This window comes from Phaethon aethereus, assembly GCF_964289735.1.
Source record: "Phaethon aethereus genome assembly, chromosome: 3".
In the NCBI taxonomy this organism is placed as follows: domain Eukaryota; kingdom Metazoa; phylum Chordata; class Aves; order Phaethontiformes; family Phaethontidae; genus Phaethon; species Phaethon aethereus.
Window position 1 is genome coordinate 8,463,701 of NC_138576.1, and position 23,644 is coordinate 8,487,344.

Consider the following 23,644-nt stretch of genomic DNA (forward strand, 5'->3'; position numbering starts at 1 on the left):
ATACCTGCAAGTCACATTTCAAAGATGCTCATCCTTTTGGACCACATTGTGGTGGTTTCACAAACAAATGAGCTCTACAGTTTGTCCAGCTGCAGAGTGTGGAAGGCTAAGGTCACTGACTGGATTAGCAAGGACAGAAGACTTGGAATGCATGGAAGAAGCTGTGTTAGATTAACTGGTTATGAACAAAGAGTGAAGAAAAATATATCAAACTCTTGAGGTCTGAGAAAACCTCATACTGTAAGGCAAGCACAAGAGGTTGTCCTATCCCTGGATCAGGATTTATGTCTAAGATTGTGGTGTAGAACATCAAGAACATGGCATTTCAGACACGTAGTCTTGGCACTGGTCATTGTAATGGATGGAAGGGATGTGAATGCTGATCAACCTTGCCATTACTCCCATTTTACTCTACAGAATATGCCCATCAAGACAGCAAGTCAGGAAAATCACAGTGCATCTGCTGGTTTAGACTTTGACGTGTACCTTGTTTCGGAACATTTTGGACAAGGGCCGCAAAGACATATACTTGCATTTTCTTCTTCTCATTAGAAAAGGTTATTAAGGGTTTATTAAGGTTATTCATCACCAGGTTATTAAGGAATTCATGGTTTCTTCTTTGGATTGATTACCAGATGATATGGCATAGAAGTGACCCCCAGATTCTCCTTCTTCCTCTCTGCTTCATAATAGTGTATTTTGAAATAATGGAATGTTTCAGTGAGGAAATACTTGAGGAAACCTGTGTAAGTAGCATAAGCTATGCCTTTTGCTGACCAAAAGCTTTGTACATCTAGTCACCTAAATGCACGGGTGGTTGCTCATACCAGGCTGTTTGCCTGAGTGGAGCTGCCCGATGAACTCATGCTGAATCAGGCAGCCAGCCTTTTTGCCTGACCAGTGTATGAGACAAAGTGGTGGGGAATTGAACCCTTAAGTATTTCTTTTTAATATCAACAAGAGATGTCCAAGCAAGGCCTTAAATGAATGTTGAGACTGAAATCACAGTCGATGTGCTTCACTGTATGATGCACAGCAGGCTTTTCTTCAGCTCAGAGTACCCTAAGCTTCTCTTTTAATCTTCCTTTAAAAGTGCCAGATGGGCATGTATACAGTCTGATGGGAAAAAAACCCCAACGTTCAGTATCCACATTTCTCTGCATATATGTCTGCACCCAGCTTGATAAAGGATCCTACATTAAAGCCTTACCAGAGTTAAAATTCTTAGCTTGCCAACAGCACTTTTGTGAAAGAAGGCCAATAATGCAAAGAGTGGGTCTATGAAAGAAAAGTCCAGCCTTATGATGTGAATCTAATAGCAGTTCTTGGACTAAATATAAAGCTTGTACTAATACCTGCTCAGAAGAGTTCAAGGTAGTATTGCAATCACAGATTGACTCAGAGAGGGTGGCTGTGGCCATCAGAAAGGAAGCTTGTCTTCTGACAGAAAGAACATACCCTATAACTCGGTTAGATATTGGCCAGCATTTTCTTGGCTACATTTGGAAAGTCTTCAACATTCAACATGAGATTTGGGTGGAATTGAGCAAGCTGATCTGCATGAGACTTCTAATAGATTATTTGGAAATGTTATCAAGTGCTTCTGTCTGGAATCACAGAGGAATTTGGGAGGCAAGTGACACATAGTTGTAGACTTTTTAATCTTTACCCAGGTGAAAAGTCATTGATTTTCTGAATTGTGACATGTATTAGCTCTTAATTTATTTCCAGGATACTGAAGATTAAAGTTAAGGCTAAAAAGCTCCATATCCATTTTCTTCACAATTCTCTTGGCAAGTTATTTAGCAATCCTACGTAGTTTTAAAATGGAAGGTATTTTCTACGTCGCATTCGTTTTCCTCAACTTTTTTGTTTTTTGTTAGATCTGCCATTTTTACTTAGTACTGAGACTGGTGACCAGTCTCAAAAGAAGTACCGCAGTGTAACAGAGTAATAAACTGTATAATAAAATTAGTATCTAGAAGTTAAACTAGAATTTCTTGTTCTTGTATTACTGAAATGAGCTGCTGTTGTTGAAAGATGGTATATCTAAGGATAGCAAGTTCGAAGATGATAAATTGTAAACAATATTTACTAGATTACTGGAATTTGCAGCTTCTTGTTGAAACCAGCAGATAACAAGGTAGAAGTGGTGGATATTTTGAGTAATGAAATAAGTTTGATGTGCAGTTTAAAATATTTTTAATGGTACATAGAAACTTATGCTGTAACTATTGACTGTTAGGTGAGAGTTCCTTTGTGAATCTTTTAATTTCTGCATCCATCAATTTTAGAGCTCTTTGTCAGCTCTTGATCACTTGGTTCTGGTTACTATTGGAGACTTGGTATGACATTTGGAAGACTGTTTTAGTGCATGGATAGGAAATTCTGGTTCACAAATATGAAACTTCAGAGTGTCATTTATGTCTTTTAAATGTGCTTAACCAATATGAAAGTTTGCATTTTTAGAATTTAATTTAAAAACCTATGAAATAGAAGCTATGAGATGAACTTACATCACAGAAAGCAAACCAGACTTTTTGTTGAAAGCAGGATTGCATTTTCTTAATCTAAGAGCTCATACTGACTCTGAAATGGATACATTTTACATAGCATAGATCATGGTGACAATACAAGGTTTTTTATTCAGATATTCTTTTTGATATGGCATACAATGCCATTATGAATTGCCACTTACTTTAAATCATCTGTTTAAAATCAGGAAAAATTGAAACTGTCAATAAGAATTTGCGTTGTAGAGGAAATACGGATAGAAGAGTGCAATCTTTGGGGACCCCAGTGTGAGAGACAGTCATATTTTTCTAATCCGTCAGAGCTGACAGTTTTAAGAACTTGCAATCAATAAGTTATTTTGTCAGTAGAAAACAAATATTCTTGATTCTAATCTTTGTTTTGAATGTCCAGCTAAATATTAATTGATGTGGTGGTGTTGCAGCGTCGAATTCCAAGTTTCTTTTTAAATTCAACAGTTTTATGCAGCTTGGTTTATTTAAATAGGTATGGTTATCTTCTGTATGCAGGCTTATCAGTAACAGCAGAACAAATAAATCCTCATGGCTCCACTGTACGGAAAACAGAAGCTAGAGTTGAAGAGGCATTTCGGAACAAACAAAAACCCACAATGGCGGTGTGGCCCAACTCTACGAATAAATGTGCATGTGAGTACCGTCGGTGATAATTTTGCAAAATTAGCGGTACTTCCAATGGCAAACATTTCAAATATGTCTCTACTACTGTTTATGGGTTATTTCTAGAAGTAATTTTAAGCGTGAAACGTGGGACTTTAGGAAATACTCTTTTTCGGACTGTGTGAAATCTCTGCCCAAGAACCTGTAAAGAAGCAAGATTTCTGGTTTTGTGATACATTAGAAAAACAGTTATTCTTTAATATGAGTATTACATTTTTCTTTGTAAAATGCAATTTTCAGTATAAGATGACTCTGATCCAATGAGAAGATAATGTTTGATGAATGTTAAGATTTGTTTACTCTGTGTACTCACAGGTACATACCTACACGCTGCTTAATACTCTCTCACATGCACTATAGTTACTCACTTATACCTTCAATGCATACAATATCATGCTAAAAGCTAGAAAAGATTACAAATTTAACTGTATTTTCCTTCATGGCACCTGGTTTTCAGTAGTCAGTACCCATTGTTGGAGGATACTCTCACTGCAGCCTAGTGCATTAGTCTAATTAAGTGGTCAAAATCTCTAGAATTGTGAGGAGTGACTGGGGTGTAGGTAATCAGAGTCACTGCTAATTATTTTCAACAGGTAAGTTGATCAGAACAGGTAAATACACAAGAGATATTTTTGTTACGAACAAAATAAAGACTATAAGAGAAAGTGAGTGTGAGGGATATACTGTTAGTTTTGCATGGCTTTTCCGCTGAAGATGTGGAATCCATTATTATTATATTATTAATAGCATTATCAATTATTGCTTAATAGGCAAACTGATAGATTGAAGCTGGCAGATTTTCATTGGTCTTTGTGCTTTTCTTCATGGTGCTTTTCCTTGATGAGAAACAGTTTTCTAGGCATGGTGATAACTGCTCAGAGATGAACATTGTTTATATATGAATGATAGTGTTGATGTCAAATAGTTTAATTAATTAGAGGTGTATGGTTTTATTTCCTGAAGCTGTAATTTCTTCCATTAAAGGAATTAAAGTCAATCGTACAGAGTTATGGCTTGAATAAACTGTTACATGATAAATTGATGATGTGGATCCAAGCTGTTCTTTATTCATTTGGCAGTTTGTGCAAAAAAGAGAGAGGAGGGAAGGGATTCTCAATTTTTGTTTTAGTTTCCTATTAAATCCAAGATGGAGACTCTCACTCTGGCTGATCTACAGAGCACTTTCCTGTCTTTGCATGCTGTGCAGCAGGCGGTAGGGTTTATAGACCAGCAAACCATGCATTTTTTTGGAAGAGAGATAGCAGCCATTACTGATGACTTGCATAAAAAGAAGCTCTGATACCTCTGCTGTCTTCTCCACCTTATGTTGTGGATGCAGTGGCAGTTGTTTGAAGACTAGAGCCATTGACTGAGGGAAACAGCCAGTGTTTCTGTGTGTAAACAGAAAAGAAGTTAGTGTTAAGGCACTGTTCATTCTGGTATTTTGGTGATTTAGGTTGGAAGGCAAGAAATTTGAGGCTTAGTGATGTTCGGAACTATGACCAAATTAAAATCTGCCTTTTAAGGCGGAGTCTGGGAAAGGTAGCTAGTCCAGGAGGGATGTGATGCATCTAGTAACCAAGAGAGAGAACTAGGAATTGATGAGCAATCAGAAATCTGCAGAAGGGATTAAAGTAGTACATGGGCACACTTAAAAACTGATGTGGTAGGTTCAGTAGAGACTAGAAACTAGGAAGAGAAACAGTCTTACAAGGGTGTTTGGTGGAAGGAGCAGAACTAAGCAGATTTTCGGGAGCTCAAATAGCAGCAAATTATATGGTAGATTGTGATTGTATAAATGGAAGAAACAAGTTTAGAGAAGGGATTTCTGAACAGAGAAGATTTTAGAGATAAAGTGGCAATTTTTTTTCTGGTCAAGAGTGAAGATTTTTTTTATTTTTTTAAAAGACTAATATGTATTACACAAGCAGAATAACAAGGAGAATGATTCATGTATTTTAATTACACTGGGTAAAAATTGTACTTCACAATTAATAATTCTGAAAATCTTCCATTTTTTCGGCTATTTGAACTTGAATTATTTTTTTTCCTTAGATAAATCTAAGGGAAAAAAAAATCACCAATCATAACTTTTTATTTTTTAGGAGCTTTATTTTACAGTATTTTAGAAAATAGTTGCAAAAGGTCAATTCAGATGAAACACTTGAGAACCGTAGAGGGAATTATTGTCAAGCATCTTCTCTAAAAACCAGAGTGGACTAGAGACAATGTAGCAACCTTCCCCAGTTTAAAGCCTTGTTTGCTGTTCAGGACTAGTACAATAGAGAGCAAGAGTTAGTTTATCGTGTGTTGGTTTGTTTTCTGAGGTGGTGTATTTTGTATGAAACTTTATTTAGTTTTTTAGTTACCTATTATTTTGTGACTTAATTTTTCTAATGTATGCTAGAATTCTTTTTTAATTTGATTAGACCAGAGGGGCTATCAGAAATGTGGCATAAAATAGTTGTTCTGTTTGACGGTGTGGTGATATGCCTTCCTAAATTAGATTTAATCTGCAACTTCCATTTCTCTTGTTGAAGGTACACCTGTGGTGGATTGTGTATCACAGTATAGATGAGTTTTAAAAGTATTGTATTATTAGAAGTTGCTGAAAATCCATTTGGGAGAATTCTACCACAGATAACTTAGAATATTTCCATATTGACTGTGTATATTGAGAAAAGTGCAAGTGTTCTAGTGGGAACTTAGAATGGGTATAGGTCAAAAGCCTGATATAAGTAATTGTGTGATCATAGAATCGCAAAATTGCTGTGGTTGGAAGGAACCTCTGGAGGTCATCTAGTCTAGCTCCCCTGTTCAGAGCTGGTTGCTCAGAGCTGTGTCCAGTCGTGTTTTGAATATCTCCAAGAATGGAGGCTCTGTGACATGCCTGGGAAACATCTTCTAGTGCTTAGCCACTCTCACAATAATTTCTGTTTCTTAATTTTGAGTTGACTGTCTTGTATTTCAGTCTGTTCCCCATTACCTCTTGTCACTGGGCACCAATGAGAAGGGTCTCGTTTTGCCTTTGTGTGTACATGTGCGGAAAAGGAAACTACCAGCAATATGCAGTTTGGTGTGTCTGGTAAATTAATCATTGCTAAGTAGATTAGATACACGTTAGCACATAAAAGATTAGCATCTCTTTAATTATTGGGATGCTGTTTAGTAAAACTTTGTTATACTGCTCTATTTTGCCAGTAGATGGAGTATGTTGCATATCATTTTACTGTCTTGCAGTTGCTTCCTTTAGTGTTACATATAAATAAACTGTATGGGGGAGATCTGGTTTTACATTCTTCTCTTTTTTTCAGTATTTAACAATAATATATTTTAGTGATACAGTGCAGATTTTATGTTTTCTTCACAGGGAAGATGTCTTTTATGCCGCATGATAAATAGGATAGCTGTGAAAATGGCATTTGGAGCAAATAAAACAATTAATATATTTTGTGTTATGTGAAGTATTAAATATACAAGTTTTATATAAAAGTCATTTTATGAAATATCAAGTACAGACACAGCTAACTTTTCCCAATAATTGAAATGATTAGTAGTCTCTGTAGAAAGAACTGTAGGGAGTTTAAGCAAGGATATAAAAAACTGGTGCAGAAAATCTAGTTCCAAAATAAAGAATATTTTCTGTGCCTTTTTATGTTGGGGGTTTTTTTTCTTCTTTAAATAGCAATCTTTGCTATCATACAAAACTCTGTTTTTGCTTTACAATGGAAAGGAGCTTTTGTTTTGGCAGGAGTGTTTTTTAAAAAAAATTTTAGCAAGAAAAGGTCTTTTGTTTATAATCTTTCTCAGAAACCCTCTTATTCTCAGTCTTTTTCTGATTTTCATCTCTTTAGTCTTTTTTCTTTGCCCTCTCTGCTACAGTGGTGTCCATGATCACTCTGCTTCAGGCATTCATGTGACTGCAGTAATGCCTTATCAAAGGACATGGCAGACCAGATGCCGTATGGTTTTTATTATTTTAACTATTTTTTGCCTTTTGGGCTGCTTCTGAATTTGGGTTCAGAATTTGGATACTTGCATATTAAACAGTATTCCAGAAGCTAACATTGAAATCCTAGTAGCTGCTGATGTTCTATCTCAAATCCTACACTTGCAACTGTTCTCTTTTCTCCTCCTGCTCTCCAGAAAAGGGATTTGACTTGGATTAATTCTCACTTGAGAGAGAGAGGCACGTACTGTAACTTGACCAACACCATTAAAAATTATTTTCTGGAATTTGAGGACATCTTTACTCAGAGCTCAGACAGAAGTTTGTTTATATTTTTTGTTTCTTTATCATTTTGTTCTGGGTAACGTAGGCATTAGTATTTGGGATCAGAGCAGTTTGATCTCCTGTATCTGACACTCGCTTCAACCAGATGCTTTAAAAGGAAGTTGCAAACGTTTGAGAAATACAATTTTTTTTTTTTCTGCCTGATTTTGAAGGAAATACAGTCTTAGCTGATTCTGAAGTGGTTAATAGAATTTTTAATTCTTAAAACTCATAGGCTTTGTAATTCTTCTAATTTAAAATGCCATTTAGTGGAATTTCTGACTGCCTGATCTTTTCTGGGATCCCATCAAACTTTTGGACTTGGTGATACCTAGTGGTAAAGAAATTTTCTTTCATCACTATTAAATATCTGCCTCTTGAATTCATCGAATGTCCAACAGAGGGCAAAGAGTCCTACAGTTTACCTGATCAGTGACATATTTGTATTCTCTTGTTCTTCATCTCCTTTCTAACTCAGTAATGCAAGATTTTTCAGCCTCTTTTAAGAAGGAGGATTTCCTGGAAGCATTATCACCGCCTTTCTTATAAACATGGTAAAAAGAGATTTTTTTAGAAAACGTTTTTTAGATGAGTTCTGCTAAAATAATTTTTTTTCCTCAAAGCGGTAGGCACAAGTGATGTCATAAAAAACAGTTTTCAGACCTTTTAGATACATCTTATTCCTTCCTCCCTTTTGAAAACTGTGGCAATGTTTGCTTTAAATGGTTTAAAGACTTGGTGTAAAGTTTCTCTCTGCAGAAGTTGATTTTCTTGTGATTTTTGCCTGTTTCTTAACTTGAATTTTCTTTGTTGGTTTGGTTTTTTTTTTTCAGTTTTGCCTCCTTGACACACAGGCTAACCAGCAGCGATGAGCCTTTCAGATATGTGATATAAATGAATGCTGTAAACTCTATTGAATGTTATTTTAATTGGAGTGGGAGCCTCTTCTCTGCTTCTGAAGTTGCAGGAGAACCTTGCATTTATTCATGGCTCTCTTGCAGCAGGGAAGGTGTCATTCAGTAGTCCTTAAGAGCTAGCTGAATGTACAAAAATGTAAATAGCTGTAATAGTTGCTATTCTACAGAGCTACTTAGCAGAGGGAAAATGAGCAGATCTATAGAGGTGGAAAGTCTAAAACTGATCTCCACAGGTGATATTAATCTGATTGTCTCTTCTCTTTTGACTTAATTTTTCTCTTTAATTTTCCTATGTGACTGTCTTGTCATGTACTTTACTAGCATAGTTACTCTGGTTTCATGTAAATTACATTTTTACCTTGCTTTCCCAAGAAAATAATACCTGTGTTCTCTGTCCATCTCTGCTCCCTTAATAACTTCTGAACCATTTAGCTGAGTTCAGACAGATTTGACAGGAGTTGAGGGCTGAAAGATTAGATTCCTGCAGGTTTTCTGAAAATGGGTAGCTGGATAAATCTATGCATCTACTGGAGGAAAAGGCTATAGATTGAAAATGGCAGTTACCTGTTCTGCCTGGCCTTGTGAGCTGATCAGTTAAAACATTGTATGGGCCAGGCATGGCATGCACACCTCTGATGTAGTATATCTTGTATCCTGTTCAGCTGGGGTGGGGAGGAACATAAGATAGTGGGAGAGTTTTGTGAGAAATGCTGGGAAGAGCTTGAGTTGAGAGCATTACAGGGGATGGTAGGGGAAAGCATCTGACTAGGGGGAGAAAATGCTGGGGATACTGCAGCCAGGATGTTTTTGGAAATATGCTTCATCTCCTTCTACAGAACTTGACTCCTTGTTGTTGAGTGGAAGTGCCCAGGTTCTTGGTTATATAACATAAAGTGTTGCATACGCTGCTGTTGATCAAATATATGTTAAGTTGTTGTGTACAATTTTTTAAAACGTATTTGTCAGGTCCATGCTTTGAGTGCCTTCCATCTAGGTGAAGAAAGTGGCCTGTCTTCTAGCAGTTAGTTCCACAGTCACTTCAAGCTGGTCAAACTGCATGTTACTACTAAAGGTGCTCTCTTGTCTTTTCACTGATTGCATCTTTCCACCATTTCCCCGGTGCCAGCACTGTCATTCATGAGCTGTGAAACTCAGCTGGGGAGCTGAAGATGTTGAAAACTACCCCAGAAAAAAAAAAAAATGTTGCAGACAGATTTAGTTCCCTTATCTGTTTTACTGCAGGAACAGTAATGCCGGCACAAATGAGGTAGTGGAAATGCTATAGCTGGCTTTGTAGGGAGAAATGGCTTTGTCTGCTAGTGGAAGCTGGCACCTCATTTTGCTTTTTAAGCCATTGTGGAACTGTGCTCTGTTCTTTCTTGCTGCTTATCTCTGAGTGCAGTTTGGGACTTTATGACTCAAAACTCCAGAGAGTTTCAAGTGGACTATTCATTGCCCTTTGGAAAGGAATGTGGAGCTACTGGAAGCAGCTAAATTACTGTGGCAGATATATAGATATCCTGGATGCTGCATAGGAGAGCATAAATTGCTGGTAATAAGTGCTTTCTCAAGGCTTTGAGTTACTTTACACACACGACATCAGAAAAAAGTTTAGGGTTTTGATCATGGAAGAAAAACTTGAAACACGTGCATTGCTTCAAGTGGTTCTTCATGATACTGCAGCCCCAAAATCTAGATCCATGGTGATCTTGCTTGCCATGAGGATCTCCTTCAGACTTGAATCCCCAGGAATTCTTCATGAAATAAAGGTGATAACAGAGAATCTACTCTTTGATGGATGCGAGTTTTATCATTTAATGACAGAGGATTCACGTTCTCTGATGGACTTTTCAGCAGTGTGGTGGCATATAAGGGTCGTCTTTTCTGCAGCAGGAAGTGAATTTGTTAGCCTCCAGTACAAGAATTTGTACTACGCTCTATGCTGTAGTAGTCAAGCTACAGACATTTCAAGAGAAGTATACCTGCTTTGGTATACTGCTACATCTTCTCATTAGAGCTCCTCCAGATTAAGGCAAGCAGACTTGCTTGTTAATGATTGACAATCTTTGAATCTTTTAATTATATCTGCTTCCTTTTCCAACTGTTAACTTTATATAGTCTGCAGTTCTGTCGCCGTACTGATGGATTTGTGGGACAGCAACCATGTATACCTTGACTTTGAAACTCTGTACCATTCACATATGATTTTGACATCTGTTTTCCTGACACCATGCTAAACAGAAAGGTGACAGTTACCTCTAGATCTTGCAGAAATATTTCAGGGATGTGGGAAGGATTTAGATTTTTTTTTTTTTTTTTTGTATTGTGGGTTTTTTGACCATCACTGTTCTTTAATATCCAAGAACTGTACACTGCTCTGGACAGGGTTGGTGTGTGCTGCTAGATAAGGATGCTTATCTCACCAGAAAATATTGTCTTTACTTGGTGTATCTGATTTGAGAATCTTAAGGCAGAACCTGTCAGTGTGTGAGAATTTCTGGAAGTCCCATACAGGTTTTAATTTTACTTAACTTGTGCCTAGAGGACTAGTCCTTCTGGACTACAAAACTTCTTTTTTAATCATGGGAGGCCATCTCTGGGGGAAATGCTGTCTGCTGTAAGTTTAGGCATCTTTCATCCAACTCTCGAAGTGTCTTAACATAGGAATGGAAGAATTGATAAACTTCACTTACTGCTTAACTAAATGTAAATTTATATTCAGTGATTAATTACATTGTATTACATGACACTTTTATTCTGTCTGCACAGACTGTGCAGTTTAGGGGGAAGAAAAAAGAGTGGGGAAGGTTTTTTTTGGTACCAACTTCATGTGAACCCAAGTGAAATGTTACGTGTGACTCATGGTCAGACAGGTATTTATTGCCATTAAAAATTCTGAATAACTATTTACAAAAAACCAGAAGGAAGCTAGAATTGAAGTGAGGATCCCCTTGGCAAATCTATAGAGGTTACATGAAGATTATAGAGAGAAGAGTTCAGCAATTCAGAAGTCAAGTGAATGTATTCATAAGTGAATGTATTCATGTGTGAATAATTGGTATTATAATAGTTTGAGTTACAGAATCTCACTTCTATAAAGCAGGATTCCTCTGACAATAGTATTTCTACTGCCTCTGGCACAAATACTACCAAAAGACTGGGTACCAATGGGTAGACTTCAGAGAAGTATTTTTAAAAGGAATAATTGAAAAGGTGTTAAGGCTTTAACTTGCAATTGTATGCACTCTGTTAATTTTTTTAACAAACCCAAGACGACCTTTAAAGGTCCCTTCCAACCCAAACTGTTCCATGATTCTGTGGTTAAATCAAAGTTTTTCTTCTGTAAATAGCTTTCCCATTCTGTTACTTACTGAAAACTTCAGTGAATAATAGTGACTATAAAATAAAAAGTGTGGGATTCTGCTGCTGCTAGTTTACAGTTCTATAAAATACCAACATGAAGGTAGAGGAGAGGAGACTCCAAGTTAAGTTTATTTTTTAGTAGCAGTCCATTAACCCATTAGTTCCTGCCCATTAGCCCTTTAGTTTTGCATCAGTTTTACCCTGTGGTAGTTCAGAGATAAATTTTACTTTTTCGTGCCTCATATGAAAGCTTCTCAGGTCTGTGTTATTCTTGCAGTAGTGTCTTTTTCTTTCCAGTAAATATAAAGGGAAAGGTGTTGACTTCTACATTTGGTTACACCAAATGTAACATTTGTTAATTAATATTAATGTACATTAAACACCCCTCCTACTTGTACCACTTCCTTAGCTTTACTGGGGGAAGCAGGCAGGACAGAACAACTGGTGGTTGTTTTTGTTTTTAAATGTTGTATTCCTTGCTCAGCTTTTCACTCTTCCTAGAGGCTTGGCTGTCTATGCAAAAAGAAAAATCTGTGTAGTGATGTTCTGGGTGCTAGGGAACTGGAACCATAATTTCTTCTCCAATCCCAAAAGACATTCCCTTTGCAAAGAGCCTTGCAGCCCAGATGAGAACAAAAACATTTTGAAGGGGCAGTTCAAATGTGAGGACTAGAAGTTTACTTTCAGTATGATCAAGAACATAAAAACTGATGAATGGGCTCAAAGATATATCTCACTGAGGTCATGAAAATTATGTGGGCAGTTTTTGTGTTTTGATACACAGTGTATCTTTAAAAAGAATGTCAACTTTCTTATTAATTTATACATTTTAGAACATATATAAATTTCCTTTAAAAGACTTTTACTCCCCTTCTGTGTTTTATTTGTCCATCTTTGGAGCTGGCCTGAGGCTAAACCCATTGCCTCATAGGGGAATTTTTTGTCTGTAAGTTTGCATGTCCCTGTTTAGTTTCAGATTTGCTGCTTCTGTTGTTAATGAAAATCTCTTGCACAATCTAGGGAAAGATTACATGAGCTCCTGAAAATTTATGTGAGCAGGTTTCAGTTTGTCATCAATAAAACAGCGAAACTGACTGTAGAAACTGTTACCAAATCTACAAAATAGCTGAAGAAAGGGGATTTTCCCCTCAAACAGTTCTTAGTAATGATTATTTGTAACAATAAATACACACTCCAAGAGAGACCATGTTTTTATTGCAATATGACTGTATGTTCAAATAGCTTTGAAAACTAAAAGGTTAAGATTTATTCATAATGTAGTGGTTAAACCACCTGCTTACATACGCCGCTCATGGGGACTAAATTCTGAAGTACAATTGTGCTTCTCTGAGCTTCTGTGATTTGATTCTCAGTGCTTGCACCTGAATAGTGCTTGTATCTTCAAAGCAATTCAATAAATACTGATCTTTGTAACTCAGTGTGAGATTGGCAGACACAGATCTAGGACTTAATATCCCATAAACCAAAGCAATGTACAAGTACAGAGAACGTTATGGAGATGCTCGACATAGGAGTTCATTTCAAAATGGAAGAACATTTGTTAATCTCTGGTAATTATTGTCTGTGATTTTCAATTATAATCACTTGGCTGCAACTTCAGCAATTTTGCAAAAATATGTTCAGTCTCACCATTACTTAAATTTGAATGTAGAAGTTTAATTTCTTTCCTGATCTTTTCCTTAGTCTTCTGAGCTGTGTCTTTGGTGCTCTTGAAAAGGATGTTGACAACGCTGTTAGGTTTTGAATGGTCTTCCTTCTTTATTTACTGATCATATTGCAAATGTGCCCCAAAACCTCTTTTAGGTTGGTGCCTTAGTTGTATCTCGCTGCAGATAGGTCAGTAACAAAAAATGCCCCTTCTGACAAAAGTTTATTGTGTGATTTTTCAAAGGCACAGAGACTACTCATAAGAAATAGGAACAGTGAAAAAGTAAGAATGCAGAAGTAATGAAAAAAGGATCACGTGCCCACGTTGTTTCAAGTTAAGTTGCATAATATGCGGGGAAGGCATTAGTGGTGAGGCCAGTTTAAGGAGCTGTGGTTCCCCTTCTGCCATACACTCGTTGCACAACTGCAGGTGTTTGTGAGGTCTTGCTGTAGACAGGGTTGATAAAATGGTGTAAACCAAAAATCTTCATCTTTTGTCAATGCAGTGAACTTGAGTACTGCGGTGTGAATGAATGAAAGATTGAGAGCATTATTCTTCAGCTGATTTAAACACTGGAGATACCTTTGAATTGGCAATGGACATAAAAGGAAATGAGAGGTTCTTGTTAGATAAAGGGCAGAAAGCCTTTTCATTGTTATGACAGTTATGCCTTGGTATGGGACGCCCATGGAGATCATACAGTCTGCATCCATAGAAGTTTTCAGTAGATGTCTGGGTAAAGCCCTGAGCAACCTGGTCTGCTGTTGTAGCTGAGCCTGTTTTGAGTAGTAGGTTGGACTAGAGACTTCCTGATGTCCCTTCCAACCTGAATTATTCTGTGAATCCATGGATTGCACTTCCCTTTGTTTTGTTGTATAACAATTTCAAATTGCTGAGGTTCTACAAAGGGGAAAAAGGGACTAACTGTCTTTAGAGTCTGTATTACCCAAATGAGAATGACTGCGTTCTACATCATTGACTAGCTGTTTTCTTTTAGTGCATTACCTATAAATGGGTATATATAAAATACATTAGGTAGGAAAGGCTAGCAAGTCTTCCTTGTTTCCATAGTTTAGAGTATGAATTGTGTACATGACTGCATGTTCACTTCTCATACTTCTGAAAGTTCTTGGTATCTTTCATTTGCTGACATTGAAATCAACAGACAGCTTGCCTTTTCCTTGAAATATGAACACATTTGATTGTCTCTCACACTACAGCATATTCTAATATCCTAGTCTGTTTACTGAGGGGTACCTGTGCATCTAAAAGTTTGTGTGTTGGGTTTTTTTTCCCCATTATAATTCAGTTCGAATAAGGAGAAAATCAAGACGGCGCTCGCAGTGGGGGAAAGGCATTATTAAGAAGAGGAAAGTCAATAATCTAAAGAAAGATGAAGATGATGCAAAGTTTGCTGATGATGAAAATCATGGAGAGGACAGTAAATTGCTGGAAAATGGAGAGCTAGAGATCAGTACTGACTGCATTGAAGAGAACGGAGAGGAAACAGGAGATCTCTCTATGACAAATGATGAATCCTCTTGTGATATTATGGATATAGATGCAGAGCAGAGGCTTAACAATGGGACATCAGGAAAGGAAAACAATTTTGCATCCACGGAAGAAGAGAGCTCAAATGAATCTCTGTTAATAACCGACAGTGTTACCCTCAGTGCTGAAAAGGAATTAAGGAAGGACTCTACATCAAAAGGGGACTGTGTGAATGGAGAGAGATCTGTACACAGCTCAGAGGGTATACCTGTTCCAGCATGTCATAATGGTAAAATGGAATCAGTTGATGCTGTTTCACCCTGTGACAACAGTGATGAGTCTAGTAACAAGCAAAAATCTTCATCTGAAGATCAGCCAAAGGAGAAAACAGAAACTTCCAGTGAAAATCAAGGGGCTGATCTAGTGAAAGCTGAGTTACCACATTGCAGCAATAATGAAAAAACACTACAGAGCACAGATATTGAAACTAAAGATGCTGAAGCAGATAAAGAAGGTATAGCTTGTTTTCAATCTTTCTGTCCTTATCTTAGTGTCCAGGTTAATAAGTGTGTATTTTAAATTGTAATATCTTATGTTACAATTATTATTATATGATAATATTTTATGAACTGTTGTCTATTTATTTGAAACTTTTAGTATGCTTACAAGATTTAATTCTACATAGATAAATTAGAAGTCCACTCTCGGCTTGCTGTAATATTATCATTGCTGTTAGGCAAGTAAGTATCTCCATACTTACAATATTCTGTTTATTTTTGGGAAATACTGAAAATACTGAGATAACATTTAAACAACAATTAAAGATTTAAACAATATTATCACAGCAGATAAATATGATATATGTTTTGGTCTATATGTTCTATCTGATCTGTATTTTGATCTTTGTCATATGTTTTGAATTGTTTTATTAGAGATTTATGATAAAAGTATCATTGACATTGGATGAAGGACTGTAGAAATAGGAATACGTTCCTTTAAAAACATTTGCTTATAGAAAAGTTTAAAGGAGTTTAACTCATAGCAAAAGCCAGATAAACCATTGCTTATCTAATGGAGAAGTTACCTGGCTTTGGAGTTACAGTCAACACAGTAACAGTGCAGCAAAAAGATAAGAGGAGGAGAAGGGAAATCCTGGTAGTGCATAAAAGAAGGGGCCATGTCTTTTGAAGACAAGAGACATAGTTTCCTCTGGGAAGAGAAATAAATGCTTTGTGCATGACTGCCTTTTTAATTAGCTTTTCAGAATTATCTAAAAGGATGAAATCTTTACTTCAAAAGTTAGCGCTGAGATTTACGAAGTAAATGAGCTTTAATGAGAGATCTGAATTACGAGAATATCGCTATATACATGTTGGCTGTGTTTGTATATACATATTTTCTTAGAGAAAAGGAGAATAGTAGAAGAAGGGTGCTAAGAATATCAGAAGGAGCGTATGATGTATGTTAAGAGCCTTTACCTTTCTAAATTTAGAAGTTGAAATTTGTATACATTAAGCATGGTTATAATAACAAGGCATCTTCAGGGAAAAAAAGACATTTTAAATAGTTGAGGAGGAGAAAGACAGTGAATGAGTGTAGGGAGAGAATCAGGAGGTGTAAAAATACTGTGTTCTCCACAACAGGATTGGACAGCAGCTTTAATATAGAGGTAGAAGAAAACAGAAATGTGTCGCAAAAACATGAAGTTCAGGAATAGAGCAGATGGTAGAATTACTGTGGTGATGAAGACATGGGATGCTTTGGAGAGAAAAATGAGGATTTGATTCACATAGGCAGAAGGATTTTGAGTGTTAGCTTAATATCTGAACTTCACGTAGAATCTGTATAATTTGACGTTGCTAAGTAGAAACGATACAATGGAAAAACTCTTTCAGTTTTCTGTTGGGACTTTGGAATTCAGTTTTAAAGATGACGAGTTTCTTGTGTGTTTTCTGAACTGTGGTTTTACGCACCTATAAACATTCAGAAATCTGCAAAGCTGTTGAGTAATGTGCACTGAGACAATGATGCTTGCTTTGTTCAAAAAAACCCAACAAACGAAACAAGCAAAATCAAGTGAAGAAACAAGCTGTTCATTTTGAGAGACTGACAGTGCTGATAATTCTTTTTCAAATTACAGGTATATTCAAAAGCAGGAAAATACGAAAAGGTGCTATGGAACAGTCAAAGCCCACAAGTTTAGAGCAGGTCCCAGAGGAACCATTGGATCCCTTACCCTCTGTAGTTGTTGACCATGACAGACTAAAGGTAACGGAACCAAAAAATAAACTGTTAACAGACTCCATGAAAAATGCTTCCTTTTTCTGTTCTGGAGCAACCTTTCCTTTATTTTTGACTGCAAACAAGTATTATGGCAGCAGTAACTTTTGAAGATGATTTGTCTATCAGTGTTTTTTGGATGAAAAGTTAGTAAAACTACTGAATCCTTACTGTCCCATCATTACTACCTTTACAAATCCAGTAATGGCACAGCAGTCCACTGTTTTAATTGCAGTTTTTGCAGGTACTCATGTGTGTTAATTGGACATGCCAGTTACAGAGGAACTGCTGGGTGCCTAGTAATTACGAGTTAACATCATCTTTTCCCTTCCCCTGTATGTATACTTGGTGGAAAGAACTGTTAGTGGATTGATTGGAAAAGGAAATTGGAATTTGTGCTCATGTTTTGGCGTCATAGACTGAACCCCTACTAGTTAATTTTTGTTCAGTTTTGTCTCTATTTAAGAAAAGTTACAACAAAATTTGCTGTCTTCTGTTGTGGAAACTAGGTTGACCTACTGTGAAATTTAGAAACCATTTGCTGCGGAGTACAGATGATAATCTCTTTGGAAACAATAGAAGTATTGAGAGAGGAAAAAAATTCTTAAATTTTAGTCTCTGCTATTATGTAAAATACACACTTTCACCTTTTGTTTGAGCAGTTTTACATGTGTTGTCCCCCCCCTTTCTTTTATTGTACCATTTTTCAACATCTGTGGAATTCTAAATGTGTTTCCATTTGGTATTTCTTAAAATTTCATGGCAATGCACGTTCTTAAAAATGTCTGCTTTAGCTATCAAGGCAGTTTTATGGTTTGCTTTGTCATAATTATTGACCAAGATGAAATAGGATGAAGTATCCACCTTTTGTTGTTCCAACAGAAACTGCTTGATTTGGTGGTTAAAAAGAGTGACAACCTGACTGTTGACCAACTTGAGAGATTGTATTCGCTCCTCAGTCAGTGCATCTACAGACATCGTAGAGACTATGACAAATCACAACTTATAGAGGTGATGTTGTACAGTTTCTTTTATTCTTTATCTGAATTTTGTCAGACTGGCTTTTCAAGAACTAAATTAATCTGTCGATTTAGTGTTGTACTAGCAGGCAAAAGCTTTAAATAGACTTTGAGGAAAGTATCTATATGCAGAAAAAAGTTTAGTGTAATAATGACTTAACAAACAGAGGTTGTTGCTAATAATACTTTCCTCAGAAAAGGATTAAGAATTAAACCTAAAAGAATGGAGGAAAAAGAGGAGAGAATACAGCACATGCTAACAGAGTAAAAATGGAGTAGAGGCAGTTTCCACATTTGTGGTATGAATAACAGTGGATGTAGTGGCTACTTCAGAGGCACGCTGAGCCAACATTGCTGCAGTTGCTCTTACTTGCATTTGCGTTACTACGCAAAAAAAAAAATTATGTATCTCTGCTCCATGCAGTTTGCTGATTGTGACTTTCATAAAAGACCTTAAAGTTTGGAAGCTTTCTCTAGATCAGTAAGTATACCCTTGTGAAAGTCCAATACAGCACGATTGTCAAGGAAAGAGTGGTTTAGGCTGCCTAAAGAATCCCTGCCAAAGATACGAGAAAAAGAAAATTATTTTAATATGAGTTTATAAAAAATCATGACTTAATAGAATTCAATAGGAAGGTTCACTCTATTGCTTATTTAACATGGAAAAGCATACAAAGAAAAATAAAGTTAGAAGTGGGTTAGAACGATTTACACATGGGTTGGGGGAAATTATTTACATGGAATCAGGGAAATTATTTACGTGGAGTCAGGAAAATCGAGTTGAGAACAGGTTGGTGTGATTCATATAGGGTTAGGGAAAGAAAATGAGGGAGACCCTCCCGTTGAGTCATGATGTTCAGAGTGGACCCCCTTGCTTTCTAAACTTCTTTTCAGTGAGGAGTCTAGGTGTGGCTGAATCCACTCTTAGTCCCCGACTTGGTCACCATTTTATGTCTAAAGAGGTTGGGTGCAGGGAAGGGTGAGGGAGGCCTTCCTATTGAGTCACCAAGTTCAGAGAGGACAGCCTTGCTTTCTAAATTCCTTCTCAGAGGAGCCTAGGCGCAGCTGGATCCACTCCTACTGCCAGACTTGGTCAACAGTTTACATCTAAAGGGATTAAGTGCAGGGATCTTAGCGTGATTATTTAACATAGGATTTTTGTGTTTTGTGGCAGCAATCTAATGTGCAATAGTAACAATTTGAAATTCACAAACGGTATTAAGGTAAATCACAGTACTAAATTATTTAATTTTCTAACAAAGCTTAACAACTAAGTGTTACTTAGTTAAAGACTTAAGGTTCTCAAATTGCACACACAGAGATAGAGACATACAGACATGTAAAGATATATATATATATATAAAAAAAGATATATCTATATAAAAAGATATATATATACACACACAAAGGTACTTGTTAAAAATTCCCCTTGAGTTCAGTGAAATACCCATGTTGAATGCCTTTGCACTTCTCAACGGGCGAGTGTTGAGCCTTAAGGAGTAGGGGTTTCAGCCCAGGTCCTGTGCCGGGCTTTGGCGATGATCCTCTGATCTTTGCAAACTTGAGAGTTCACAAGCTCTGAGAGGTGTTACACTCAGAGGGAGATGGTGGTCACAGTCCACGCTGGTCCAGGAGAGCTCAGAGGGCCTCATTTGGGACCGCTGTTTATAGGGAGTTTGCCATTGCAATGACTTCTTAATAAAAATTAAGTACATTAAATACAAGTGACCCTAATACACTTGGATTTTCTCATGGACTGTCATAGTGCAGCACTTTTCTGCATTAGTACTTCTTTAATTAGTTTCCTCTTTTACAGAATCACAGAATCATATAAGGTTGGAAAAGACCTTCAAGATCATCAAGTCCAACCGTTAACCCAACACCACCATACCCCCTAAACCATGTCCCGAAGTGACACATCCACATGTGTTTTGAACACTTCCCGTGATGGTGACTCCACCACCTCCCTGGGCAACCTGTTCCGATGCTTGACGAGTGTATTTTACCATAATTTGCTAGCAGATAGCAGCTAATAAACAGAAATGTCTACTTTCCTATTAATTGTTTGTTCATATTAAAACAAAAAAGCCCAGTAAATACAGTTATGTAATGTAACTTTATTTCTGTATCTGTATATTTATGTATAAATAATGCTCTGTGTTTCTTGCAGGAGATGGAAAGAACAGTTCATGTGTTTGAAACATTCCTGTGAACTCGTCGAGATGGGTGGGTTTATCCTCTCAAACTGCTCATGGGAGAGCAGTCCTCTGAGCCATTCAGTTTCCATTTGCACCAAGTATGTGCAGAGCCTTGGTCTTAAGTGCTCTCTCTTTTTCTTTCTGTTGAATTTGGTGCTATTGTCTCAGGTACCTGAAACCAACCAGCCTACAAGAACCAAACGGAACTTCATATAGTTGTATCTGATATAAATAAAGAATACAATGCCACAGCTTGGAGATTTTTGGTGCTACAGAAACTGTTCTCATTTCTGCTCTTGTTCACTCTACATGCATTATCTTTGGGGAAACTTCAGGCAAAGTGGAGACCAACACATACAAGAGAACTGGAAAGAGCAGATCTAAGTTGAATATTTTTAAACAGGCAACCTTTTTTTAATTTTTTTTTTCCCAAGTTTTCTCTTCTCTGGGGTAACGGACAAAAAATCCTGTTCTAAAGAAGGCAATGATGCATTGTGGTAGAAATCTTGAGTAACTGGATGTACAGTAATTTGAAGATGAGGCTCTCTAGAACTGCCTTTAATGTGCCTTTTAGTCAATTGAGAAAGATAAGGCTAATCAATTGGTTTTGATTATAGCAAATGGAAATGTTAGAAAGCTCTCTTCAGAATGAAGATCTCCAAAAGGATGATTTGTATTCTCTTCATTGGATGGCAACCAGTATTATGGTTCTGTAATGCCTGTCTTACTCTAAAGAACTAAACTAAGACACACTGAAAAAGCCACATACTTTACCAAAATGGTGAAATTCCTTTTTCATTGATATATGTTTTAGAAACAAGCTACACAGTGAAACTCTTCTGTGTTGCTAAAAATGAAGCATTTTCCCACCATTTCCTTGTTTTCCATTTTGAGTTCTTTCAGAAAACCAAGTTTAATACTGGCAGGTTTCATTCTGAAGTTCCGTGTTTGTAATATAGCTTGGACTGTGCAGTACAGGTAAGAAGACACTATATAGTCAGTCAAAGACCTGGAGCCCAAGCTCACGTGAAGATAAAACTTAAACTAGGCTTCATAACTTGGTCTGTGCAAAGCATTGTTAATGTTGGGGGGATTGGAGGACAGCTTTTTGAATAGATCTGTTCAGACCAAAGTTCTCTGGGTCTGAATTGTGGTGTTCAAAACTTTTCCCTTCTGGCAACTGGAGAGAACAGTCTAGGCAGTTTCAAGAAAAACACGTTGTATCCACAAGCTCAGTATTAAAACATTACCTGGGCTGATTCATTTCAAACCTACATGGAAAGGGTTTTAGCGAAGTTGGCTGGTGTTCCCATCGTTAACCTTCCATTGTGACTGTCCCTGCGTAGCTGCGGAAGTGTCTTTCCAGAAATATGCAACACAGTGTGATTAGTTTTTAATTAGAGAAAACAGTCTTGGACTACTGCAGAGATACTGAGCTACCTCAGCTTTTTGTATTTTAGTTACCAACAGTGTTTATGGAGGACTGTAATCACTCTGCTCCCATTTACAAACTGAAGCTAAGGTACTTGTCTCCACCTCTATGGCTAATAGTAGTATAGCACTGCAGAGAAACAAAACATGGGCCTTGGGCTACTGCAGTAATCCAAAGTGCTTTGTATATTATAGTTAAACATAATTCTATCTTGGATCTTTTTCTTCCCCGAATGCCACTGTTTTTCTTTATAGCTAATGGCAGAAAAAGTTTTTAAGCATTCATGTACATCTAGTTACACCTTCTAAATGCAACCCATGCAGAAACACTGTATTTTTTAGGTGGGAAAGTGCGATTAAAAACAACAAAAACAAGCAGAAAACACATTTTAAATGAGATTCTTTGATCTCAGATTTGATTATAGGATTTTTTTTCCATGTTTCATTTAGTATTTATTAGCATCATACCTGTTTGAGATATTTTTGTGTCTGGTACATTAACAGCATTTTGTATTTTGATGGAATTGTTACAAACTTTAAGATTTGATTAAATAAAATGTAGCAGATTTTTTGTAGCAAGTTTCTGATAAAAGGGTTTTTTGCAAGTCTCAGGTTCTTGCTGCAGAATTTTTTAAAAATATTTATTCCAGTTTCACTTACTCGAAGTTTTTGTTCAAGTAACAGCAGCACTTGTGGAAGATAAAACTGCATACATTTTTAAGCAGATAATAAATTTATATGAATTAAAACAGTTGAGAATTTTAGTCACCAGTGAGTGTGAAAAGCAAGTTTCAGCTAATGCCTAGCATTCAAGATGGTTCTAAAAGGTCAGGTTTCTAAAGGAAAATTTTTACTGTCAGTTGTTGATTGGGAAAAATCGTAAGAGGCAACTTTACTAATTGAGGAGCTGCCATGTTGTTTTAGAGAAAAGTAGCTGATATCAGACATTCTAGTGGACAGCTTACCTGAAATGATATACTCGCCTTCCTAGCCCAAATAACCACACTTCAGTTTTTGTTTTCCTTTACAGATGTCTGGTGGTTATAGAGTTAAAACAGCTGTTAATCTATCCATGTGGTCTAAACTTGTTTACTCTTTGTATGTTTTTAAGTTTTTTGCCACATAGCACTGGCAAGAGTTTGTACAAATTGACCTCTCTTCCTTGTTTCTTGTTGTGAAAATTGCAAATAAACTCCTGTGTGAGTCCTTGTGCTGGGGTCAATGAAATGGGGCTGGCCAGAAGAAAGGAGGTTTCTCTGGGGGGCTGGTGGGGCTGTCGTGGAGATAATGGAGTTGCTCTTGGGTGAAGTTGATGGCTATGGAGTTAATTGTATTTGCAAGCTTGAATCTCACCTGTGATTAATTTTTTTGTTTTGTTTTGTGTCCTCTGTATTGTTACTTGATTTCCTCATATGCCAATGTATTTATAGGATTACTGTTTTTTGTAATATCTTGTCTTCCTTTTTTTTTTTTTTTTAATTAAGTTGGTGGGTCAGCTCTGGTTGTACCTTCAGTCTTCTGAATGGCAGGTCCTGTAGCTGATAGTCATTTATTTTGTTTTTATTTTATTTTGTAATCGCAACATAAGCTTGAATTTGGGCTTGTACTTGCATCTTTTGTATCTTGTACATTGGGTTATTTAGACATTGGGGAGTCCTGTTTGGTTTCATTAACGTGTGTCTACTTTGTGGATTAAGTAGACTTCCTTCATCGACTCTGGTATATTTTGGATTCTATAGTTTTATTCAGAACTGTGTTTAAATTGATGTTTTGCATTTTGACTTCATTTTACGT

At 36.8% G+C, this 23,644-nt stretch overlaps 1 protein-coding gene across 2 annotated transcripts in view; it reads left to right on the forward strand.

Annotated features, from left to right (window-relative positions):
- ATAD2B (ATPase family AAA domain containing 2B) overlaps positions 1 to 20,433 on the forward strand; it is a gene marked incomplete at both ends in the record, with an annotated part of 74,345 nt that extends 53,912 nt beyond the window's left edge. For both annotated transcript variants that reach the window (XM_081997309.1, XM_081997310.1), the window contains 5 exons: positions 3,042 to 3,179; positions 14,741 to 15,436; positions 17,063 to 17,190; positions 18,085 to 18,213; positions 20,392 to 20,433. In XM_081997309.1, the coding sequence (XP_081853435.1) occupies positions 3,042 to 3,179; positions 14,741 to 15,436; positions 17,063 to 17,190; positions 18,085 to 18,213; positions 20,392 to 20,433 (1,133 nt within the window). The remainder of the gene's footprint in view (positions 1 to 3,041; positions 3,180 to 14,740; positions 15,437 to 17,062; positions 17,191 to 18,084; positions 18,214 to 20,391) is intronic.
- Positions 20,434 to 23,644: the final 3,211 nt, after the last annotated feature.